Source organism: Buceros rhinoceros, unplaced genomic scaffold (assembly GCF_000710305.1).
Source record: "Buceros rhinoceros silvestris isolate BGI_N320 unplaced genomic scaffold, ASM71030v1 scaffold6196, whole genome shotgun sequence".
NCBI classification, from domain to species: domain Eukaryota; kingdom Metazoa; phylum Chordata; class Aves; order Bucerotiformes; family Bucerotidae; genus Buceros; species Buceros rhinoceros.
The window spans coordinates 17,863-44,730 of NW_010419234.1; the positions used below are offsets into that span (position 1 = coordinate 17,863).

Consider the following 26,868-nt stretch of genomic DNA (forward strand, 5'->3'; position numbering starts at 1 on the left):
AGAGTTGTTTGATGCTTGATGTATTTGTGATTTTTTGGCTCCAGGCAATTTTTAGTTCATAGCATGTCTTAAGTCTGTTATGGGTGCAGGGAAGTTTTTTGTGGCCTGTAGTGTGGTGGTAATAGCGACTTAGTCGTCTGTCATCTTGTTACCTGCAAATAAAGAGGACTGGGCTCATCATCCTAAGACTCTTAAGTCTTTTCTTCCTAGAGGTCTACCATGTCCCTCAAGTAGCTCTGTGAAACACGAGCAAACTTTACTGATGTTCTTTGTTTCTCCTTCTTGTCCCATAGGAAAGGCAGGGGAGAGAGCTATTTGTAGGCTAGCGAGAAGTAGGACAAGATGGAGTGATGGAGGGAATCAATTGCTTCAGCCTGTTCCTCTGTGGTGTCACCAGTTTTCTTTTTTGTCCTTTCTGCTTGATATTTTGCAGTCATAATAGCCAATGTTGAGTGGTTGTTTCTTAATGTCTTCTGAAGCAGTGGGTGTGAAATACTTCAGTGTAATCCGAAATGGAACTTTATTTATAACTGAATAAAAAAACCCCGTTTGTAAGTAGGCACATATGTTCTTGTTGCTTTGGACTTAGTCCAAAAAAGATTTTGTTATTTTTGTCCCATGTGGGTGTTGATAAATCTGAGTTAATTACTTGGAAGAAACAAAATGTTTTTTATGGAGAAGCTTGAAGAGAAATCTCAAGCATTCTTGTCCAAGCATATTTCTTTTACTGTAAACATGATAGGTTCTGGTGGTGGAAACACTTAAAAGATACTGTGGAGTGCTTTTTATCCTAAAAATTTAAGATGTAGGCAGAGGGATGTTGGCAGCAGTGGATTGATTATATTGATGGTGCTTCTGTAATTCTTTTCTCTTGTGCATTCTCATGCTTTCACTTTTGTACTGTGCTCTTGGCTGGTAATGTTACACTCCTCTCTCCTTCTCTGTCAGCTTATACCAATATTACTTGTTTGTGAGGAGCAAGGATTGCCTCTGTTAAATGCCTGTGCAGTTCTCACTGCAATGCAGGTACCTCTGGGAGGTACTCACAAGGCAAAGTTTACTTAGGGAGTCTCTTGAGATGTCTGAAATCACTCCAGAGGAGCTTAAATTTAGGAGTGTGCTCTGAATTAGTGCCAGAAGAAATCAGTCTTTCTCTAGGAAGTCTGAAGAGACTGGTCTGCTTAGGCTAAAAATTATCATTGCAGAAGCCCTGACTCCTATGACAGTAATGATAATGGTATCTATGTCATTTATGTATCTACATGTCATTTTACCTATTTTCCTAGAAGTAACTGTTTGGGTAGTACTTCCTTATATGACTCTAGGATGGTGTTGAACCTTATTTCTACATGAGGATATGTATTCTGAATACTTCATTATATTTAGCAGTCACTTAAACCTCTATCAAAACTTTTCTTAATCCTCAACTTGCGCGCTTTGTTCCCTGTTTGGTTTTTTAGAAATATGAAAAAACTGTTTACAGTATCTTTTATTTTTGAAGGGCTTTGTATCTTTTCTCTGTTTTGAGTGATAGTGTTAACACTTTCTCATAGTAAGCACATAACTGTGACACCTGCTATATTTATCTAAAAGCCACAGGGGTCCTGCAGGCTAAGTGCTGCTTTTGACCTCTATTTGAGCCTAACTTTTACCATTTCCAGTCTGATTGAATATAGGCAGCAGATATATTTGTGCAAAGAAAAAGGAGTGTGGCATCTTGGCACAGGGTGTTAAGAGTCAGAAACTGTAGTCAGAGAAGCTCTCTTGCAAAAAAACCCTTCCAGAGGTTTAAGCTGTGAAGAAAAATGGCAAATAGATACAGTCATAGTGAGAACTATAATGTGTTTATGGATGTTCCTTGGATGCAGGGGTAATTCAAGACTACCCAGTAAGGTTAGAAAAAATGTAGGTTAGGGTTTATGTTTGAATTATTTTACCTTTTTTGAGTTATATCCTAACAGATGCATATATTTGAATACCACCTGGTGTGTAATTATTATCTTATACTGTTAGGAGAAGGAAGAGAAATGGTCCTTCTATGAGTCTGTTATTTAGAGGATGGATCTCTTACCCTTTAAGCGTACCTCCCTTGCAGATGGTAGTGTACAAAAGGAAAAAGATCTCCGCTACCAAAAATTCTAAATTTATAAAATGTAATTAGGTATATTTTTCTTTCAGCCACCTGTTCTCCTGAATAAAAATTTATGTCTTTGTTTCAAATTGTTGCTTATCTAGTTAGTGGTATAGTATGTGTCCTCTTAGGAGAACTGTCGTACATCCTGTGCGGCATGTGGAAATGAAGTTCTCTTTTATTAACTGGAGCAAAACCCTAGCTACCTTCTCTGAGGTAGTGCACACTAGGTAAGTAGGGGTTTTTTGTTTTGTTTTACTTCTAGTCCAATGAATAGACTAAAGGACTAGTAGGTCTTCGGCAGAAGAGCATGAGAGCACCTTGTCTAGAAGCTGAACTCTGATCTGCAAGGAGATTTAAATTAATGCCTGTTCAAACTAATGCCAAGCAGAGAAGGGATAAGTAGCATTGCTTCACATCCCAGAGGAATCTCCCAGGTGTGGAGTTAGAGTTGAAAGGTCAAAGGCACCCTTCATCTTACCCCATTTCGTGAATGGCAGCTGAGCCTTCTTGAATTCTATATTAAAAAATCTGGTTTGTTCTATAAAATAATCCTTTCAACATGTGTTTAAAAAAAAACCCCAAACAATTCTTTACACTGTGGTTGAATGTTATTCCTAATTGTTGAATATTAGTGAAGAGTTTTAGATGATGTGATTTTAATTTTTTTTTTAATGGCACTTTTACTACTGTCTCCTCCTGTCTTTTATTTAACTTCTGAGACCAAAGCTGCGGAAAGGGAGCTTGTCCAGCAGAGTTCTGTGGGACTGCTGTGATGGCAGTGGCTTAGCTCCTGTACTGAATGCACAGGAAGATAAATACCATGACACTAACGATCTTAGACCTACCAGTACAAAGACACAAAGACTCAAGAGATCACAAAGCAGCTGCTGTTCTCTAAGGGATGAAAAGAGCATTTCCAAAAGAGTAGCTGCACTGCTGTCATTAGGGTTTTAAAACTGCTTTTGGCTGATTGAACTGGAGATGTCTAATGTACAGTTGCAAGAGATTAGGGAGATTTATTTCTGCACAAAAAAGATCTATTAGGTTAACTGGTTTTGAAAACAGGCCTCTTTCTCAGACTGAAGTTAAGAAAATACCCAAGACCTATACTTTTTTCCTGCGTGTAAGGCATTTCCTGACAAGGTAAAAGCTTCTCGTGTTTTTAGTAGCCTTGAAGGATCACTTTTATACAGAGCATACACAGGCACACAGAAGACCTTACCCCTCCTTGTTGTGCTATCAAAACATAAGTAGACCCTAGGAGTTGATTCTGTCAATGAATACAACCTGTCTACACCATGCAGAGGCATGGCAAACAGCCTAACTCCAATACATCCACACACTGCAGTGTGATGTTGCATGGATTATACACATTGGTATAGATGTTGCTTGGATCCAGCTTGAATGAATTCCATGATGCTCTTTGTATTTCAGCTTTCAGGTCACATCTTCTGTAGCCACCATATATGCCTCTGTTTCTGTGTGTTAAACATGCTGTAAGTGCTTTCAAGATAAGGTTCATACTAATTTATTTAATCCATTTTAACCTTTGTCGTGGTTTAACTCCAGCCGCCAACTAAGTACCACACAGCTGCTGAAATTTACCTTTACCGGCTTTTACTGCAGCTGAAAAAGATGGTCACTGCACCTACATGACTTGCACAAGGGTGGCTGAAGCTGCTCTGTGAATAGGGGACATGAAACGGCTTCTCCTTCCCCTTCCCCTTGGATTCTGAGGCAAACTCCACACATATCGATAGCCCCAAGGGACAGAGCTGTGTGGCTGGGGAAGAGGAGGGCCTGTAACAAGAGTTACATACCCAGTATGTGTACCAGATGGATTAGTAGCTTGAAAGCCTACTCCTGAATAATAGATAACCATGTCCAAAGAAGTGGCAGGCCAGATTTCTGTAAGTCAGCTTTACCACCAGATATTTCTTAGGATGATGAAGTGCTCACTTAAGTGCACAGATTTATGATCATGGGCCCATATTACGAGCAAACCCCCAACCCCAACATGCATTATTAAGCTTATATATGATACTAGGTTTCTCTCTTCATTGATCCAGAATCTTGGCCTAGTGAGAGTGGTGAGTTTGAGGGCTCAGCACACTCCAAGGGACACAACCAGAAAGAGTTGTAGAGTTACAGCTCCCCAGATTCTTTCTCTAAAGTGGTTTTCAGAGTCTCTCAAAATAACAACCCTGGTAAGTACTCTCCATCTCAAAGTGGAACAACCCACCCTTGTGGTTTGGTACTGGGACAGCAAGCGCTGATTTTGGGCACAAGGAATTTATGTCTCCTCTCCTGCTTAAGGCAGTTCAATTAGTATTTTGTTGAATGTCTTAATTAGATTATGGGCCTGGCTTTAGACTTTAGTCTTCCTTTGTTTCTTTACAGCAGATGTGAAAATTAGTGACATTATAACACATTTTATGCAGAAACAGGAAATATTAACAGAGTATATACTAGTCAACATTCTGTAACTGTATATATCTTTTGCACAGGGATAACTTTATAATACAAACCCTACAAACAACCTGATTTCAGGTGAGATTGCCAAGACTGCACCTCCTTCCCTCTCCATGGGCATATGTCATTGCTTCCATTACAGTTACAAGCACCTCTCTGAGAGATCACAGAATCATCTGGTTGGAAGAGACCTTTACGATCATCGAGTCTCCATTCACCCTGTACTGCCAGGGTCCCTAAACCATGTCCCTCAGCACCACGTCCACACATCTTTTAAACACCTTCAGGGAATGGAGACTCCACCACCTCCCTGGGCAACCTGTTCCAATGTGTGACAGCCCTTTCGTTGAAGAAATTTTTGCTAATATCCAGCCTGAACCTCCCCTGGTGCAACTTGAGGCCATTTCCTCTATTCCTGTCACTTGTCACATGGGAGAAAAATCCACCCCTCACCTCACTATAACCTCCTTTCAGGTAGTGGTAGAGGGCAATAAGGTCTCCCTGAGCCTCCTCTTGTCCAGGCTAAACAACCCCAGATCCCTCAGCCACTCCTCACAGGACTTGTTCTCTAGACACTCCACCATCTTTGTTGCCCATCTCTGGACACATTCCAGCACCTCAATGTCCTTCTTGAAGGGTCCAAAACTGGACACAGTGTTTGAGGTGTGGCCTCACCAGTGCCAAGTACGTGGGGACAGTGTGGCAGTTTTGAGTCAGAGAAAGCAGTTTTAGGTTCTCCTTCTATATTTTTATAATGCTGTGCTCAACAGAACTGTAGTGTTAATAATTCAGCCCAGTAGTTACCAAACTGCTGGTCACCAAAGCTTTATTTTGTGAGAGCTGCATCCTGGGCAAGTACCTCCAATGAAGACTCTGCAGGTGTTGATTTTATGGAGACTGTGGACGTGACTTCTGCAGCTGCATGCTTCTTCCTGCTGCTTATCTGCAGACGTTCCTTTGACTCCTTCAGACCTAGACAGAGTATGCCATACTGCTCTGCAGAGCAAATGTCCCCTGGATTGAAGCAGTATGAGTTATATGGCAGAGGAAGAATGTCAGGGCTGTGCAGACAGCAGTGAGCAAAGAGCTGTCCTGAGACACACAGTATAGGCACACTATTTCTCAGACCCGAGAGATGCTTCAGACCTGAGAAAGAACAAAGACAAAAAGACCTGTAAAGAAAAAGACAAAAAAACATTCTTCTGTTCAAAATTTAGATGGTTTTTCTATTTTTGAAGTATTGGGGCAAATGGAGCATGTAAACCAGCATTGAGTGATTGCAAAATATGCATTCCAGATACTCTCTGGGATTTTGCTGTATAACACAGTCACTGAAATATAGACAAAGCAGCTACCAAAGGTAATGAATTCAAGAAGGTTGGGATGAATTTCATAACGCTTATGCAGTGAGTGTGAGATTTCTGATTTTGCTTATGATGACATACCAGATTACGAATGTCTCTTTCACAATGGTAATGTTAGAGTGCATGTAATCAATGACAGAACTGTGATTTATAAAGCCACAGATTGTGCCGAACAAAATGTTTTCCCTTTGGGTTATCAGGCAGCATTAAGAAGGTAGTGAGTAAAATGCGATTCACACTGCTCATGATGCTCAAACAGAATTAAAGTGGTATGTGTGTCCTAACTTCTGACACTGCGTTGCTTAAATGTAGTGTTTTGCTTTGCAGTAGACTGTAATAGCAATGTTTGTGTGAAGACACCTGTTTCATGTTAGAGGAGCAAAGCCATCACTCAGAATGGAGAGGAGCTTTCTGCAAGGTTACCTGAGCTATTTGAGACGACATCAGTTATACCCACCAGGTTGAGTGCAGCTAGCTCCAAGTGAAGGTATGCTAGTTGTGGAAGAGATGTTAGTTTCTTGCCACAGTCCTCCTTTCTTTAGGTAGGTGCACCAGCCTCCTCAAAGCTTCTTCAGGGCTCTCAGATGCTCTGCTCCGCTCTACAGTATAAACAAGCCTGCAATTCTATTGTGGATTCACTACAGTTGGAATAAGATTATCTTAGATTGCTGTGGTTGAGTCTTTTGTCCCTTTACATGGGAGCGTAACCCACTTTCTCTTTGGCAGGGATGTATGTCCTGCTCTAACTTCATTATGGTCTATGAGAATTCCTGCCCTTTCAGATCTGTTAGCTGAGACAATTAGATGATGGCTTCCTTGCCCATCTCAGTTAGTAGGGTGAGCTTAACCAGAGACTTGGTAAGTTAGAGCCAGAATAGGCTGAAACAGGAGGTTTGTCCAGCTGGCACAGCAGGAGTTGGAGGAAGATGTTCCTCTGGGCTTATGTGAATTGTCAGTACATCATGGTGATAGATCTTTACCCTTTGAGTGACTCTAGAAGATGGTTATCATTTTGTCCCTTTTTCATTGCTAATTGTTAAAATATGATGAAAGTGCTATTGTTTTGTTCTGCACTGTGTAAGTAAGCAAACAATCAGTGTCAGACTTTGAGTTCATCTCACCTGCCTTTAGACACATCATAGAGGCTGTTCTCTGACAAGCGTTTTTTTTTGGAGGCCATGTTGGCTTCAGCAGCCCCACGTTCCTGCTACTGTTCTCTGCTTCTCCATCTCTCCCTTAAATTCCCTAGTACAGCTGGGCTCCATCTTCCTGGTAAAGGGGATTGAGGAACTTTTCCTGATTTAAGGTCTTTTAATACAGATTGGATAATTGATCCGATTTAGCATGAAGTCTTGCAAGGATGGTTGTACTTGCTGGTAGAGTGTACCAGTACATCTGAGAGCATGGTAAGGGCAGTACTTGGGTAAAGCATTAGCCCGTAGGAAGATAGCAAGGGTTCCCCTTTCAAATGGAACTGTGGCTAAGAAAGGTTCCACAACTTTGATTTGATTTCTACAGCTGTTTCCGTAGGATAGATGTAAGCATTGCAGTGCTCTAGCACTGCAAAAAGAATTGTCTTTTTCAGTTGCTTAGAGAAAGGGAAAACTGAATGCAGTCTCTGAAATCTGTGTTTATCGTTCTCTGTAACGAATGCTGTCAGAGTGAGTTTTGTTTGAATACATGCAGAGGTCTGTATCGGAGCCAGTCCCACTGGGCTGCCTTTGCAGGCAGCACAGACAAACGGGCCCCAGCTCCTGTGCTTTTAAAGTGGAGGTGAGATGAATCGTGCCCCGTCCCTTCTTTTTGGAGTATATTGTATCCCGTGGTGACTAGGTCGGCCATCAATGTCTATGCATAAGATTGTCTTTATTGTGTCTGTGTGACACAGGATCTTGTGTCCAAAAGTACCATAAATAGATCCTGGAAGAGAGAGAGAATATGGGGGAATAGCATACATGCCTGCCCCTTCTAGCTGTATTTCCAGTTCAGAGACTGACTGAACCAGATGGGAACTCTGATTTAGGTGTTTTTATTAACCTTTGGTGGATTCCTCTTCTGAGAATTTGTGTAGTCTCCCCATGTAAATTTTAGCAATCACAGTGTCATTTCATAAGAATTCCTTGTTTTGGAAGGCTCCTAATTCCTTATTTGAAGGAGCCTAAAATTCATTGAGGTAAAATAAACACTCTCCTTAATGAATGAAATGCCTGTAGTTTGGCAGAATGTCTGGGGCTATATGTTTTGTTCCAGGTTATCTTATGTAGTAATACATGAGAATGCATCTTGTGCTCAGAAAGGTATATCTTATTTCAAACTAGCTGAAATGTGGGAGCTTGTGTGCTCATGGTTTCTGGTGAAGAATCCACCAAATGGAATGAAAATACATCAGACTGGCAGTGTATGTAAAATGGCACTTGCTGACTATGGGAAGTGGAGAATGAACAGACATTTGGGCCTTAGGTCATGCCTAGGGCCTAATACTTCAGCATAATATTTGTCCAGTTTCTCAAGAAAGGGTTGCTGGGAAGCCAAGTTTGGCTATCCGTTGTGCTCTGAAAATTTGTTTTTCGACCTCTGCATGCAGGGAGAATTGTACACACAGAAAGAAAATGAATGCTGAGGCAATTACGTTTTTCACAAAGCCTCTGTGCTTGTCTGTTTATATACCTGTTCAGTAAAAAGTTTGCCTTAAAAAAACAGAGGCAAGTTAAGAAAAAAACAAAAAAAACAACCCTCCAAAGCACTAGGTGTTAAGGTGCAGTATTGTTTTTTGTAGAAGTTTTGTTGGAGGTAACTCATACCTCTCAATTCCATTTCATTTCTAGTCTGTGAATACTTTGATGTCATAAAATCCTTTTTGTGACTAAGCTGGTTGGGGAATGGTGATTAGAGTCTCCAGTGCACTGCATTTGGAAAGCAGTATTGTCTTTTTTCCAGTATGCCGTGTAACCAAGGACAATTTTCATGTCAGTCTTTCACTGAAGTACATTGAAATAGACTAGTTGCTCGTCTGTCTCGAAAAATATATCAATCTTTCCTGCTCATACTGATAGGTAAATGATTGGGCACAATTGGGATATGTCAGACACAGACAAAGTGCATCATACCTGAATCTTAACCAGATTTACATTTTTGTCACCAAATAAAGTGTGCTGAACACCACTGCTGATTCCTTTGCTTTGCTATGTTAGCTGAAAGTCCTGGAAACTGCTGTAGTTTAGATAGACTTTCTGACTGTACCTTTAAAAGACATGCTACTTTTGCTGGGGCAGCTCTTGAGGTATATGAATTATTGCAGTTCTATGTAACAAGCAGTTGTATGCCAATACATAGCAACAGACCTGCTTTCTCGTTCTGTGCTAATATTAGATACTTTCATATAATTTAAGAAAGGACTTGCTTGACGTGAATGAATTGGGGAACAAACTTTTTCAGATACTCCCAGTTCCCACATACTGTTAAAACTAATACTATTTTTCAGTATTCCTAGGCTTAGAGGCAAGACAACAATATTTATTAATTTTCTCAGCTCCTCCTAATCTATCACTGTATATCCAAACTATAGTGGCAGTTGGTTTCGTTAGACATTTTAAGCTGAGCTTGATTGCTTTTTATTATTTTGAAGTAGCATGAGACAAGTATCTAATCTCTTTTTTACTGTACCTGGCAATCCTGTGTATCGAGTATTAAAACCACTATGAAAACTTAGAAATTTCTAGAGGAATTACATTCTTGCAATAGACAATCAAATGAAGGCATTTCATTGCTGCGTAGTTTCTCACTAGCTGGCGGATGTTAAGAGCTTGAGAAGCCATAGAATTTAGTGTAGAAAACTGAAACCAAAGGAAAATGTTAACATGTATTTGTTCAGTTGTTGTAGTCTAATTATGGTGGTTCAACGTTCAAGGGTAAGGATGTGTACTAAATTGTACTTGGAGACACCTATTTACTGACTCTTGAAAGTAGTTCCCTTGCGCAGTCTAGACTCGAGGGGTTTCTCTCTGTTACTATTGCAGCTTAGGAGGAGGTGCTTTGCCTCTCTCGACCAAGAAATCAAGGGATAGAAGCAGAAAACAAGCCCCAAGAGCATTTTGTGAATGTGTGTGTGGCAGTGCGGGGAAATACTTTTGGGCAACAACAGATTCGGTATGATTGATAACGTGCATTAAACATATGAAGTGTAACTCTGTTGATGGTAAAATTTCTACCACTAGCTGGATGGCTGAGGGAGCTCCAGATGTGGTTAGGAAACCATATGTGCTGGAACAAGCTCTTGAGATGACCATGGCTGGTGGCTGTGGGAGACTGGAATGAGATATGTGCTGCTTGAAAAGCTGAGTTGATTGCTGTGCAATAGCATTCAGCAAGATGGGAATATGTGCATGCCTTGGGTTAACTTCCAGTTTTACAGATACAACTCAATACTCTTAGAGTTACTAGAGCTGAAAACATTGCTCGTTTGGGTCTGGAATTTTTAATCTTGTAAGTAATAAAAATACAATTTTTTTAAAAGTTTTTAGGACTTGTAATTGCAAAGGAATGCTTTGAAGCACTGGATTCAGATATACCCTAGAAGGTATGGCAGTCCTCTTTTGAGCACAGGAGCCGAATGCCTCACCCTCTGAAGTAAACCTAAAGATTGTGTGTACTTCTAAGTTCTCTGTGTTTTGGAGCTACTGAGGTACTTGAAAGACAGTGTCTACTTAGGCTTTGCTTTGAAAACTTGACTACCTGAAGATCTGTTCCTGGGTGGAGATACGACAATGTCGTTGTAGTTGAGTATCTATGTAGCACCTGCCTTCTACTTCAGAATGCTTTAGGTTCTTACAGGAGCTCTGGGTTTTTCAGGGACCCAAGTAAATCTCTGCAGGCTGGTGAGTAGTGGGAGCCCACACTTCCAGCTTCTTGAGTAGAGTGTCCCAACAACAGCACTCATCAGTGAGTAACGGGAGCTGCCTTCATTTCCTCTTCCTCTAGCTGTCTTTTCAAGCACATTAGGCACTTACCTGTTCCCAGGTGTACATCTGACTGCAGGAGTAGCTTTCAGACTCTGAATCACTGTTTTACAGGGACTGAAAGCAACGGTTAAATACCTGCCTTTGGGAGGAGGCTATTAGCTACTCCTCACTGACGTGATACCTTTTAGCTGGTTTAGATGTTCTTATCTACAGTAAGAAGAGGGGTTTGAGTTCACTTCTAGCAGTCTTGGATTTCTCCAGTGATTTATGAAATACTTGTGTTTCCCACGCAGGACTGTGCATTTTACTCCTGAGAGAAAGATTTTGCTTTTAGGTGTGGCTGATACGCAGAACGCACCAGGGAAGAAGTCTGGGTTTCCTGCTCTGAAGAAACTATGTCGGCAGGAAAGTGCTGTGTGTTCAAAATGGCAAGTTTTGATTGACTGCAAGATTTTTGATTGACAGTGCTGTAACTATTTCTCCAACGTTGGCTCAAAAGAGGATTTTTATTCAGGCTGGGTAATTAGCACTCATATTCAAATGTCTGCATATGTGCAATGTAATTTGTTTTTAGCTTGAACTTAAAAAGTATTTTTGACTCTGGCCTGAAGGCCTGTGTAAAAGTTAAGCTAATTGGGTGGATAAACAAGCTAGCTAACACATATAATTTAGTGTGTTTAGTCATCAGTACAACACGATTTATGACTTTATTGTTTTCGGTCTTTATAGTAAAGAAATGTTTTTTGTTTGTGTTGTTTAGAGTGAAAGTCTGTTCTAGCAAACTGGGTTTATAATGGAGTTATGAGAATGGGAGGTGTTTAAAATGTGCATGTACTTCTTTTGCTTTCTCAGAAACCCCGATATCCTTAGCTAATATAATGTGTATGTGATACATCAAGTAGTGGACCTCTACTTGATCTATTCCTTTTTACATCAGTATAACACTCCACCCCACCCCCGCCCAAGTTAAGCGACATAATGAGAATCTGTGATGGTTTTTACCTTGTGTCCCAGCTTACGAACATTACCATTAATTTGAATAGCAAATTTTGTCTTCTCTTTCAAAAACATGCTTCTATATATGTTTAGAAACTGTACAGGATGTAGCTTAAATGAGAAATTGCTTCTAGTGAAGGAGTTGCTTTAAATATGGCACCATGTAGCTGTGGTTTTGCAGAGTGCTCTGTTCATTTTGAGCTGTGTTTACTTGTTCAGGCTTTCATGTGAAATTTTCCATCAGTTCTTATAAAAATGCTGAATATTCACAGGAGTCAGTATGGTGAATGTTTGTGTTTACGTAGTTGTATTTTTCTATGTAAGTTACTATCCTAATCTATCATAGTATTTTGGTATCTCCAGGAAAGTTATTTAAAAAAGGTCTTAATTTTTAAACTGCAGTTATGCTAGTAAATATTTTAAAGTTATGAATAGGCTTACTTGTTGCTGATTTCATTTGTAAAGGAAAAGTTTTTTTCGATTGCTTATGTAGTCATTTTGACAAATCTTTTTTTAAAATATTAAAGTAGACATCGTGTAACACATTGGGTTAGCAGCAGTCTGGTTACTAAAAATTGATCAAAACCAAGGAAATCGCACCCAAAAAGTTGGACACTTCCAATTTAACTGTAGAGTTTGATGACTGGACAATTTGTGCATATTGTATTACAGGATGTTAGTTCCAACAGGTTCATGCCTCAAGAAGTCAGATTGTTAATGCATTTAACTCTTTGCCATCAATAAATCAAATGGATTTTTTGGCTTCTTTTCTCTTAATGCTTCTTTCCATGGCTGATACTTTTTCTTCCTTCATGCCTCTTCAGTATAAGGTACTCAGAGCAGGATTATTCACATTTCTATTGAACTGAAAAAGTTAGAAACTTCCTTTTTTTTTACAGGGTACCTGAGTTTCTTGTTTCATCCATGGGCAACTGGAGTTGGGGCTTTATAAAGAAGCTACAAATATTGTAAAATTCAGAGCTTAACAGCTGATCTTTTAAAATAAAGGTCTTAACAACATTGTCTCATCCATGTATCCATAGAGGTGTTTTATCCTGCTAGGCAGGGCAGTCTCAGAATCAATTTGGAGCAAAATAACTGTCCTAAAATTACTGTACATTGCACAGTTTGGTGATTTTTCAAATTTTGCCTAGAGTTTTGTAGCACTGGATTCCTACATACCTTTTTACATGTTTGGCAGTAGCACAAGACTTCAGTAAGTCTAATTTTGCTGTCTAACGGGTAGAAGTACTCAATATGTACTTTGGCATTTCCATTTGAAATCTAATGAAAACAATTTTCTGTATTTGATCCTAAACAGTGGAATTAATTGTGTGCCTAAATGTGTCAATTTTCTACTGATGCTTAGACACAGTGAAGTTTTATTTTAGGCATGGCGACAGAAATTCTAGAATAGGGGATGTTTTACATTGGTTTATCTAGAGATTTACTATATAGAGAGGTTAGTATGGATACAGTTTCTTGGCTTCGTTGTCTGTCTTTCCTTGAGAACACATACTGTTTGAAAGAGGAGTGTGAAATCTGGTTTGCCATAAATACTAATCATATTCTTCGCGTGGGTTCTTGCTTTCATAGTCACAATAACTGTTGCTTTGTGCTCAGTGGGCCAGCTCACAGCGGTTATTGTAGAGGGTAATGAATGATGTTTATTTGTGCTGTACGGTTGACCACATCTGGGGGTGAGAACATGCTGGCAGCTAATTGGCCTGGCAAATGATCAGGCTGCTACAAAACAGGATCTTGTGTTAGGCAAAAAAAAAAAATTGCAAGGAACTGTCATCCCTTGCTACTTACGGATGGTTTCTAGTGGAAATGACAAACATTAGCTGTGGATATGATATTGAGATCTGCTCTACTGCATGCATTTCTTTAAGTCAGTGCCTTGAGTCAGTTTGAGTTATTAACTCCTTGTGAGTTAATCTCATCCCCAGCGATTATACTAGTTTGTCAAGTTGTGTCCATCTTCATTTGCTCGCTTTTTTGTCCTGGAACACTTGCATACTCAACTTTTGAACTGATCACGTTAGTGAATGTTAAGGACAAATAACTCTGCCAGGAAGTCGGTACCATATTGCTTGACATTGAGCAGTTTCCTAGTAGTGCTGTTGCTGCTCCTAGTTAAGATCTCAGACCTATAGTTTTCTTTAAACATGAAGGAACTAGAATTATGAAAAATGAGAGAATTATAATCACATGAATCTGTGATGAGGGAACTGCAAAGATCATAATTTGAATTTTTATACCTTACTAGTGAGTAGTTTAGCTCCCTCCCACAAGGACTGAGCCTTGCAGGTAGTCCCTTTCCCCAACAGACTGCTTTGTGCCAGTTCTGGAACCAGGCAGTGTTCCAAACGTAGTAGCAGAAGTGGGAACAGTAGAAAATGTTGCTTATTCCTTACAAATGCAAGAGTACCTGTGACTGAGTCAAAGCAAAAGGAATAGGGGACAAATAGCATCTTTTGGACTGGTGACAAACTGATTACTCCAAAAGATTGCAAGCATGAGACTGACGGCCCATCAACAAGATACACTTGCCTGCTGTTCTCATTGGCCTCTTGGTATTGATGCTAGCAAGAAGAAAGAATAGTGTTCGTTTGTCATGCTAAATCATTTGAGTAACAATGACATTTTAAAATGGCCTGAATATTATTTGAATATCTGAGAGTGTTTAAAACAACTGGATCAACAGATCCAAATAACACAGCGGATTTGTGGTATTAACAAGCCATGTGATGGAGAATAGCTTTTGAGGGCTTTTGGGCCCTTCTAGTTTTGAAAACCGCTTTGCAGCATCTGACACTGCAAAGTGCACCTGCTAAGCATCAAGGTTATGCCATTGATCTCTGATCTAGGTATAGATATGTTCCTAGCAACCTCCCTGACAGATGTACAGTCAGGACAAAACAGATTCTGTCACAAATAAACATGCAATACTGTTACTTTGTTTTCATCTGTGCAAACTTCGGTTGTAATTGAGTGGGTTTTTAAAATTTTGCCTTTTCCTTCTACCTAAAACAACTTTCTCTCTAGTATTTATTGATTTCCTGAAGAGCATGTGGATATTGTTTATTTTACCTTTTGACCACATGTTAAAAAGTAGGCAAACCAAAGGACACTTGTATTCATACTTCACTGGATGCGCTAAGAAAATGTAAACTAAATAATCCTTTAGCTTTTTTGCCTACTCTGAGCTCTTTGTGATGCTACTGATCAGACCAGATGCCTTGCAAGATTTTTGTAAGCAATGTAGAAAAAGAGGTGCCCTGTTCTATTATTTGGTTGATCCTCCAAAAACAGTGAGAAAAAACCTCATGCTTATGTAATCAGGAATTTGATGCTGTAAAAAGAGAAGGGAAAATATGGTAGCTTAAAAGCTTGCTATGGGATTACAGTTGCTTTTAGCTCTTGATGGTTAAGCGTCTTTTTACTTCAGTGTCTCTGAACTCCCATAACCGATAATTTGACTGCTAATTCAGTTGCGTGATGATTGGTTGCCATGAACAATTCCTTGAAGAGCACTACAAAGTTCATCTGTGTTTCTGTATTAACTGTACTGGTTTTTACTTTCTCTGTTACTTTGTGTAACGTACATACCCAGTGATGAATGTATGTATACATAGGAATGATGTATACATAGGAAATGGTAAACAAGACATATTTCCTAATATAGTTTTTGGAGCACACTTTTACCTTTAGAAGGCTGTATTGATCCTCTGTTTTGCTGCTGAACTTTTTACTTATTTTCCATTTGCCGTAAGTAAAAAATGTGTAGCAAACAGATTAAGATAAGATTATTTTTCTCTCTAACGGCACTATTCTATTTATAACTATAAATCTTTTTTTCCCCCCCTCCTCCCTTGCATCTGTAACAGCTAGCCGATGGCGGAACCTCTTCTCTACATCTGTCTCCTTGGCTTTTCCTTATAGTCCTGTTGCAAGACTCACCCCATATACCAATGGCTTTAATAGTCCCAGCTTCTCTAAAACCTCCAGTAAAGCAATACTAACACCTGAACGGACAGGTAATGCTTATCTTTTTGTTGATTTATGGTGCATACAGAATTGCTTAATGTAATCTAATCTTGCTAGCATTTAACAACAATACACTGTTTGGATATTGCATATAGTCTCTTGTCTATTCTCGGGAGTTTTTTTTTTTAAATTATGTGTAATTTGGCAATTAACTAGCAGTGTAGGTTATCTTCTATGTTACACAGCATTTTTTAGGAAAGTGATGCTAGTAAACAGGGCCTACTTCTCAGTAGTGGTTTACCTGAGAGTATAGTTTTATAGTTTTAACTGTGGCTTAAACAGTCCCCAGCTTTGTTGGCCTGTTACTGCTCATTTCTGTCCCATTGTGCCCCTTCCTTATGTCTACAGAAATATTTGTGCAGCTGTGTAATGAAGTTACAGGGAGATGTTTCTATAATGAAAATAGCTGGTGGAGTCATAGCTGTTTTCAACTAGTATTGTTGCTGCTATCCAAGATTTATTTTATGTTCACCACTGATTTTCAGGGGACACAGGAGCTTTAGGAAAAATAGAAAGTTTCTACGGGCTGTAAATTGCAAAGAGTTGCATTTTTCCTTCTTCACTACAGGTATCAGGAGTCGTTTTATATCTGTGACTTCTCTTAAGCTGTAGTGGTGGTGGAGAAAATAATCTTCTGGGGAAGAGACATTAACATTTTATTGCCGGTGGGAGCAGGCGTGGTCTAAGGAAGTTATCCTCAGTGTCACGCTGATCTGTGTGCAATTTTCTTTACAACACATGAAATCAGTGTGAAAGCTCTGTTAGGGATATGGGCGCTGCAGGTGAGATAGAGCTCCAGACTGAACACCTGGTGTAAGTGTCTCTGTGAGCAAGATGTCTAAACACCCCTATTCAACAAGACACAGTTTAGTCCTTAAATGAAGGCATCTCATGCTGTTTGAGATACCCTCAGGTATCTTGCCCAGCTTCCTACTGCTGCTCCAAAAGGGCATAGCTGTTACTACCTCTGGAAATCCTTGAGGACAATTGTAACTTGCAAATTTAAAAAAGCAAACACATTTACTCCCTACAATCCTTCCAAAGCAGAGTAAGCCCCTGCGTGTTCTTTTGTGTTGGCGATAAAGAACAGCTGAATTTAGGATGAATTTTAGCAGTGCTTTGAGCAGTGCTAGAGGATGCAATCACATCTGTGTGGAAGCACAGTTGATGACCTACAGTCACATGGTAGTTCTTGCCCTGCATGCTGTGGGCCTCTGGTGGTCCAGAGGATATTAGAAAGTGATTTACTGTTTTATTTGAAGAATTTTTCTTTAACAACTAGCTCATGCAACTAATTGCAATTTAGTTTATATTTTAGTATCATGCAGGGAAAAAATAAAATCCAGAGCCCGCTCCAGAAGTAGCACTATGAAGGAGGCAGTACTTCTTTTATTGTTGCATATTGTTCAGTCTTAGTAGCTATTGCCATTGATTTATCTGATGATTATAAATAATTAAAAAACCCAAAACAAAACAGCAGAATTTAGGTAAATGCCTCTGATACAGAATCTGAGCACTGAGCAGAAGTTGGTGACACATACACACTTGCTTTTCAGAACACGGTAGGGAGAACCACAGTCCTGTAAGAAGGATTCTAATGTAGATGTGTACTCTAACTAATCTGAGCTGTATCAGAACTGTATTGGATAAATTATGCATTGTCTGGGGTATGTGATGCTATTTTGGTAACAAGTGGAGGAATTAATGATCCAGTATTACACTTACTACTTCTCACAAATATCAAAGCCCTTTGTGGATTGCATTACACATCTGAACGATTTTATCTGCTATACAGAAAATATTTCAAGCTACTATAACATAAAAGGCAGAAAGTCATGAATGAAAGATGGCCAGATGTATTCATTGCCTAAAGGTTATGTTTTCTTACATAGGTTACCTTTCTAGGAGTTCCCCTTTGAGCCCACAATCATCAATAGACAGTGAACTGAGCACGTCGGAGCTGGAGGATGATTCCATCTCCATGGGATACAAGCTGCAAGACCTCACTGATGTTCAGATCATGGCTCGTCTGCAGGAGGAGAGTAGGTGGCTTTTTTTCATTTTTCAAAATAGTTTGAGGAAGATTTCCTGTAGCCATCAAAACTGCTGCAGTCTGGTCTCAGTCTGGGTCTTTCTTAAATGGTGTCACCTCTCGAGTGGCAGATTGAAAAACTTCACCTGTGCAGAGACAGTGCGCACTTTGTAGGGTTCAGGTCACTGGTACTGGATCTTTCAAAACTTGATGTTTGTATTTTTCTGAATCCCAACTGGTAGCTCCATACCTCTTGAGAAAATTTAAATTTTGAAGATTTAAAATGTCTTATCACATTATTTAAAACATTTTTGTTTCTGGGGAGGGAAGATGCTAAAGCATGAGAAAAGTGAAAATAAGATAAAAATAAGCAGCTTTTATGGATTTCTTTGCCTTATTTTGATTTTCTTAATTGTCAGATTACTTTTGAAATTATTTAGCCTTTAAATCCTGAATTGTATGGGGCGTTTAAATTTAACATTTTTGTTTGAGACTAGTGATTGTGCACAAGTCTGAGCCCAAAAGCTTGTTTGACATAGATTATAGTTTGGCTTGATAGTAATTTTTGGAAAATGCCTTTATTCACAAATAAAAGGCATTTGACTTAAAGTCACTCAGAGAATGACTCTCACTTCCTATTAGTGCCAAGTGAGACATCAAGGAGATAAAAAACAAGAGAAATTCAGAGATAGTGACTGAAGGAAAATGCCAAATAATAAGTGATGAAATAAAATAAAAATAAAATGTGAAGAAAAAAATGAGAGCTGTGATCTGGCTGCAGCAACCAGACTGAGCAGGCCAGAGTGGTCACTTGTCAGCAGTCTAACTAGCTGAGTGTCTGGTAGCACTCGCTACGTTCAGCAGAGAAATTAGCAAGTGTGAGACTTTCCAAGATAGCTGAACTCTCAGCCGGCAAATGTGTGTCGTCATACCTTGGAAAATTTCTGATATTATGTGAAAGTTAAAATAATTTTTTAAAAAGGTAAAAATATGACTATCAAAGATGTAAAGGGTTGCATTACCTAACTGACAGCTGCACTCATCTCATTCAGAGTAAGGTTTAAAGAAAGACTTGAGGTACTTAGCTCTTTAAGGACTCAGTTCAGTGGTAAACTAGAAGGAAAAACACTGTTTTTCATCAAATCTATGTCAGGTGTAATGGTTGTATGTCATCCTTGTAGTAGCAGCTGGTACAGGATGTTTGAGCATGTGACAGTTGTTGTCCACTTAATCCCATGGGAAGTGGTAGTGGTATACGTGCACGCTGGCACACTCTTCACAGCCACGAATAGAAACTCCCACTCTAGGGCGGGGGGAAAAGCATATTAAGATGTTTTCATTATGAGGCAAAGACATCTGTCAAAGCTGAGGGCTTTTTGTAAATCTAGGAAAGTTGTTATCCGCAGCTACTGGCCGAGTTACTGAGCTCCTGGAAATGCAATGAACATCTCCTTTCTCCCTGGCTACTGTGCAGCTGGGAAAAGAGGAGATGTACAAGTGATGTGTATGTTTCCCTCTCACTTGACTTGGAGCAGTGCTGCTAGTGGGATGAACTTCAAAACCTGGCATTCTGAGAAGGGTGTGGTAGGATGCATACCTGTCTAAACCACAGCTGTGTTACTGCTAAGCCTCGTCCATGAGACCGGCTGCTAGCAGGGACTATTTCTAGTTCAGAGAGGTTGGAGAGCCAGAATATTTATGAGTTATAAGTTTAGGAAATGTCACTGTCAGCATTTTTATTGCATGAATATGAAAGTTTAATACAAATAACTTGAAAAACTAATAGAGGGAGTGTTAATTCTTCTAATTAAGGGCATGTCAAAGTTACTTAGTGCTCATGTAGTCTTTCTGTTGGAAGAGGAACAAATGCTTCCCTGAAGGCAATGCGTCTTATGTTAAGAGGGACATCTAAGATATTAGACATTTTACAGACGTTTCACCTGCTTATTTTTCAAGGTTGAAGTGCATGTTGAGAGATAATCACATAGGAGAAGCTGAATCATCCTCTTCTTGGAATTTACAGGCCTTAGACAAGATTATGCTTCCACTTCAGCATCTGTGTCAAGGCACAGCTCAAGTGTCTCTCTGCACGCGGGAAAGAAAGGGACGTGCAGTGACCAGGAATACGATCGCTATAGTCTTGAAGATGAGGAAGAGTTTGACCACCTCCCACCTCCGCAGCCAAGGCTGACTCGTTGCTCCCCTTTCCAGAGAGGGATTCCTCACTCACAGACTTTCTCCAGTATCCGGGACTGCAGGAGGAGCCCTACCTCTCCCCAGTTCCCTTCAAATACTTACCAGCAGCCCTGCTACTCTCCTCAAACCCAAACTCCAGAGCAGCAACCAAATAGGATTAATGGAGGTGGGTTGCATGCTTTTCTGAGTAGTCTTTTCTCTGTGCAAGGTGTCAGTGCCATTTTAAAGACAAAGTTGTGTCAACACCGTGAAGTTGTACGACAGTTAGTTGTACGACAGCTAGATCAGTCCATGAATTGTGACAAGCAATTTAAGACTGTGCAAAGGAATGAGGTATGTTATTGTTAAGTAATTTGCTACAAAATGTAATCCATTGGACCTGGTCATGAAAGTTGTGGCTTTAGTCTGTTTTAAAGTGCTGCAAGGATGACCACAAGTGAAGAAAAGCAGGCTAGTAGTTGTTTAGAAGAATTGACTGGGCTTTTGAGCTTGACCTATGTGTGTCCATCATGGATACAGTAAAACACAAAATAGGGTTTTCAGCTTTTCATTCCCTTTTTTATTCCTGTCTTTGCTGTTAATGCAGATATGCTGTGAATCCATGATGAGTGCTTACAGCAGGGGTCAATGCTCTGCTCCTGCTCTGGGACTGGTAGGGCACACTGTTAAAGTAGTGGGAGATAATGTCACTGCCAAACTATCCTGAGACATCTCTGCTTTTTTGCACTGCATTTGAGATGTATTCCAGTGTCTCTGGAAGATTTGTCTCTCAGTGCTTACTCAAGACGTAGGTATCCTTCTGTTGTTGCTGTTACCTTCCTTTCATTCCTTATTACGATCACAATTTTCTTCCTCCTGCTGCATCTTACTTTCCTATTCCTTCCGTCTGTTCCCCAAGCTAATTCAAAACAGCCAGTTTTCAGTCAGATTCTTGTTTGTATCATTGCAGGTTACAGCTCACCCTTGGGCAAGAAAACAAATACATTGTTCAAAACACCACAAAGTTGCTATTTATAGAACGCTGCAGGTATGCATGTTGCTTTCCTGACAAATAAGACACGGCAGGTTGGTGCCAAAAGCACTAGTGTTCAAAGTAAGACATGGCATGGAAGTATGCTCAACAAACAGCAGTATGTAGAGAAGACTGACACTGACAGAGGGTAGAGCGATGGGTGTGTTTGTTGGTACAGCATATGTGCCATAGTAATTTCGATGTTATTTTTCTTGCTGGTGAGGTACAAGAACAGGACAGCACTGGTGGTCTTGCAGAAATGTTGGGGATATAGGAAGGAAGGTTATGGGGCATTGTTGAATTATATTAAGGTCAGGAAGTGGTGCTGTGATCTTTTTATACGGTTTTTCAAACATTTTTTTTGTGTTGTGTGTCAGTGGAACTTAAGCATTGGATTCTCAGATGGAATCCTAAGAAAGTACTTAAAGGGCACTAAAAATGCTAGACTCCTAGTTTAATAACTAGAAAGCCTGTAAATGCAAGTGTATAAGTTGGACACCATTTTTACCCACTGGTTGTCTTTTTCGTTAAAAACTTCGAGATGTTGGATAATCTGTTAGGTGTTGCTCAGAGATGGACACACGTGACCTCAGGTAGCTGTTTGCGGGGGTGACATACAGTCCTATAATAGCCAGTACGCTATCTTTAGACAGGAGTTATCTCTTCAGCTTCTGCACCTTCAGCATCTGAGTCATACAGTACTGATCCATGCAAGTGACAAATACTGATGGTGAGAAGTGTTTTACTTTGGCTCTGTTCTGTCAGCATAAAAGGAGTCAAGTGCTGTATTGAGTATGTTTGAGTAGTATTACGACAGTATCTTCTCATCAGCACTTCTCGTCATTTTGGCAACAATTTCATTATCCTTCAAAAGCTCCTGCATGGGGAAATGGAGGTAGACTGAAAACTAAGAATTTGTCTGAGGCTCAGTGTGATGGATGGTGTGTTCCACACTGTTACAGTTCAGCAAGGCAAATGAAAAAGAGGGGTATGATAGATGGAAGGGCTAAACTGTTTAGTTACTGCTTTCAGTATATGTGGAAATCATCATCTGTAATTAATCAGAATCACACATGCCACATGCTGTGCTGCTCTCAGCCATTCCAACAGTCTTCCCAAATCTCTCTTCCTCTCTTTTCCCTCATAGAGATGACTTGTGTTCTTGTATGTGCAGGGAACAGACTGGCCCCTGGTTTCTTTAATCATTCAGAGCTCTCCGTAAGAGAAAAACGACAAGTTGAATTTTGGCACTCAGTCTGGGATGAAAAAAGTGTCTAGCTTTGACACAATGTCTCTCCAAGACTAGTCTATGTGTTTAGCTCAAGTACAAGCCTTTGCCTTTAGGAACAAATGGTATGAGGGGTGCTATCCTGCCTGCTTTTAGCGAAGTTTATATGGTATGGTACACAACTTGAGGTACTTACTCTAACATTAACTACCTTACCATAACAAATATGCCAAAGGTGTGATAAACTTGAGAAACTTTAATAATTCTTTTAAGATTATAATATTGGTTGGCTGATGAGGGGCACCTACATTTAGATGCTGAGATTTGGGAACCCACATGTGTATGAAGGGCCCGACTCAGCTGCCCACATACAGACACTTAGCACTATATGAGGTACTTTGATGCACTCTGCTTGGCTTCCTCATCACCATGTGTCGGTGGTGTTAAGGTGTCATAGACAACCCAGAATCTCTCAAATGGCAGTGAGGTACCTGTACACAGGCACTGACTTGTGCACTAGGTGTCTTGTCTCTGACTGTAGGCAATGGTCTGCTTGTTCTCCATCTGCAGGATTGCCTGTTAGGTAACAGAGATTGTCTGGGGTTTCTGGTTACCCTAGTAACTTTCTACCTGTGCCCGGGGTGAGAATACTCTCACAGATGTTTTCCAGCTGTGTTTGAGGCCATAATTTTGAACTCATGCATTGTTCTTGTCAATGTATTGTAGCAAAGTGCTGCTCTTGCTGTAATTGTGACACTCTGCCCTGTTTTAAGTTGCTGTACCGCTATTTTAAAATGAAATACCATACATTTGTTTTAAAATGCCACGCTATCTAGCCATCACACTTTGGCCCACATTCTTTCTCCTCTCGCCTTATCCCATCCGTGTCTGAGTGATTGATACCAGTGTTGTTTATTGCCAGTCCCCAACAACTTGCTGTACTGAAAGGCTTCTGGTAAACGCTAGCATGAAGTGGCAGATGAGTGCAAATGTAAACATGATAAGATGTTTTTAAGGTGTATTTTGGGCCACTTGTAGCATAGACTGTAGGCTGTTGTTACTGTTATTACCGCTAAACAGTATTTTTGCAGCCATCACCTGTAGTGTGTGTATGTTATCTTTGCTTGCTAATAAGTTTTATTTCCAGTTCTGGCAAGAATACAATAATAGAAAAGCTTTGTATTAAATCTGGGGGTTTTTTCCTCTTAATTACACCCTCGCTAAATTAGCTGAATTGTCTGTAACAATGAATTACATCAGAAAAATTTAATCTCTGAACTTTTTAAGGCATTCATTCTGGTTTGGGGGGATTTTGTGATCAGTTAGTTGCTCAGAAATAGAGCATTTAAAGAAGATCTGAGAGAGGCAGGAGAGAAATGGCTTTTGAGTATCTGTTGCAATTAGATAAAGTGAGGCTGTCTAGTTAGTGTGTAGTTTATAATTTAGAAAGCTTTTAATATGTTGACAATGGAAAGATTTAGGTTTAAACCTCTCTTCCCTTCCTCTAATTTGAAGAAGTTCGTGGTTAACAACTTAAAATGTTGCTAACTCTAGTAATATCAAGAATACTTCAGTCATTTTCGTATAAGAAATACCACCAAATTTCATAAAACAAGGCTGCTTTCTGCTGTCCGTAATTGTGCACTTTTTTTTTTTTTTTTAACTGTAATCTCTTTAATTCTAAATTTTTTAAGAATATTTTTTATTTCTATTTGGTCACTTTGTTCTTTTTTAATAGGTGTTAATATTTATGCCCTTTATTGCATCTGATTTTCTGAAACCAGAAGTAACGGAAATATAGTGCTGTGAAATCATCCAGAGTAGTCAAAATCCTGGATAGACAAGATACTGAAAATGGGATTGATCTTCTTGTGTTCAAGCCCACTTTCCAGATCTTGAGATAAGCCTACTCATAAATTTTTATCCTGGCACCCCTTATTTCATGTGCATTTTAAGGTGTCTAATTCTGTAATAAAACCTGAAAACTTTGTATTTTGGACAAATTATTTCGGCTGAAGAGGAAGTTTATTATAATGCAGATAAAAAATACATCCTTCATTGTAGAGTAGCAGTCTGCTTAATTTTAATGCAAATTTTCCATTACCTTTTCATGCTGATTTTTAAGTTCTTAGCTTGGTTGAGACTTTCATAAACAGGCCACAGATACCATTCACTTCAAAAAGTTTCTTTTGTTTTCCAGACATTACTAGTTATGACTTACCTTATTATATACGCTTCTGGGGAATAACTTTTATCAGACAAAGTATTATGAACATCATTAGCTGTTGCAACACCTTTGCCTTATTTGGAAAGCTGCAAATGTGGTTTTGGGGTGTTTCTGGAGGTTTTTTTATGCAAACTCCAGGCAGATATAGAATAGCAGCATTTCAGGGGCAGTGGGTTGGTGTTTAGTTATCAGTTCAGTATAGACTAACATTGATTTGTGTGTTTGAAGAGGTGTGAAGAGGTCTGTTCTTACTGAATTACAGAATGTTTTCTCATAGCCTCTCTTGTTCAGTCAGGAGGGGAAAATTCACTTTAGGAAATTGTTGCAGACTTTATTAAAAAATCTTACTTTGTCACCTTTGAAGATATATTGAGAATAGGAGTCCTTTTGTTCAATTAAACCGTTGACAATGTTTGTGGAAAATAACAATGAATGAATAAACGTGTCTTAAGACACTTTGCTGTGGAGTCAACTTAACCCCTTCGGGCAAGGAGAACCTCGCTGGATGAGATGTTTTGGCACAGAGAAGATGATACTTACCAAGATCCGCTACAGAACTCCCAGACTGGCAGCCCACCAAGAGCGCACCTCTTCTGGGTCAGCTCTGCTCTGAGGGCAAGGTCTGTTTACTTGCTGCATGGACATTAATCTTCAGCTGGTGATAGATTTAGGTCAGGGAAGGGAAAAAAACAGAAGCAGTGGAACATGGTGGCCACCAGCAGTGCTGGGACCAGAAGATGGAAGGCAGGTGCTGCCTGTTCTGGTGCTCTGCCAGAAAGAAGCTGGGCCACTGATCCCAGTCTTACTTCAGAGAAGAAATGGCGTCGGGAAAAGGACTTCTTGGAAATAAATCAGAACTGAAGCAGCTGGATAGGAGCAAACTGCTGTCTTTACTGTAATTGTGTTGAAAGATTGACAGAATAAGGGACATTTTGCCTGCTTTTTGACCTGTTTCTCCCAGTAGTGATGATCTGTGGTGTGGGGTCATCTTTTCATGCATGTTTTCAGCTGAGGGCAGAGAAACGTGTATATCACAATTACCAGTTTTTCCTGTGCTGTGGGTGACACGCAATTCAGCACGGATGCCACATCGGGGAAAAAGTGTAAACATGCAGTAGGCAATTTTTGGTTGTGCCATTCTGATTACGGATATGTGAAATAAGGGCAATATATGCTGCCTAAAGAACACTCATGATGTGATAAGTGCTTGTGTATATGCATGAACTGTTCTGAGAAGGTGATGGTAATCAGGAGCTGATTATTAACTCCTTTGCATGACCTTGCATTTTCTTCACACTTTCAAATATCTCTAAAATACAACGTCTGCAGGTCATGCTGTTACATCTCAAATAAGGCTGGGAAAGGAAAAAATACATCTGTGATGCTTTATATGGCTGCATTCTGCTTAAACATCATATCTGTCTCGACCTAGATTATAGCTGAGACTTACTAGTGGATCACAATAAGTATGGATGCTGTAGAAGGTGCAGGTCCTTTGGAGTTCCTCACTCATTAATATCTGCATCTTCCTAAAGGAACAAACTGTAAACAACTGACGATTTTTTAGGCTTGACACTGAACCAGATTAGTGTACAAGAGGTAGTCAAAATTGTAGCAAATTTCAGCATTCATCATAAACAGGACTATTTGGACAAATTACTTCTCACCTGAGAATACATCTCAGCTCTACTCCTTCACTCTTCATCTCTGCTAATTTTCTCATCGGTCTTAGAAGAGCAAAGAGCTCTAAAAAGGGAAGGTTTGCTACTAGTGGCTTGGGAAAATATTTTTGTTTTCTTCTCATATATACCCAGCAACTTCATATCTAGTCATGTCTCAGTGGCATGAAATAATGTTAAAATCACATAACTCCTACCTTCTGCTTCCATATATGGAGCTCACAAGAGCCAGTGTTTCTTTTACAAGCAAAACATCTGTAAGACTCTTTCTGCTCTTCTTAGGAGAGGAACAGGTGACAGAATAAACTTCCAAGAGCGAGATGAAAGAGGATGGATCATCCAGGGAGATGAAAGCTGCAAAATGGCATCAAGATGAACATTTTTGGGTTTTCTCCAAACACAAAACTGACCTGCTATTTTCATTGCTTTTCAGGGCCATTTATCTCAGCAGACACAAGGACCCACCAAAGAAGTAACACAGATGCTCGATGGATGAGAATTTGCAAGTGCAGCAGGA

At 39.7% G+C, this 26,868-nt stretch overlaps 1 protein-coding gene across 2 annotated transcripts in view; it reads left to right on the forward strand.

Moving 5' to 3' along the window:
• Positions 1-26,868, forward strand: part of SLAIN1 (SLAIN motif family, member 1) — a 50,897-nt gene that overhangs the window by 14,721 nt on the left and 9,308 nt on the right. Inside the window, exons 2-3 of one of the 2 annotated variants that reach the window (XM_010138820.1) lie at positions 17,870-18,019; positions 20,033-20,371. In XM_010138820.1, the coding sequence (XP_010137122.1) occupies positions 17,959-18,019; positions 20,033-20,371 (400 nt within the window). In that variant the 5' untranslated portion in view covers positions 17,870-17,958. Of the gene's footprint in view, positions 1-17,869; positions 18,020-20,032; positions 20,372-26,868 lie in introns of those variants that run through there. The other variant, XM_010138819.1, reaches the window with a different exon arrangement.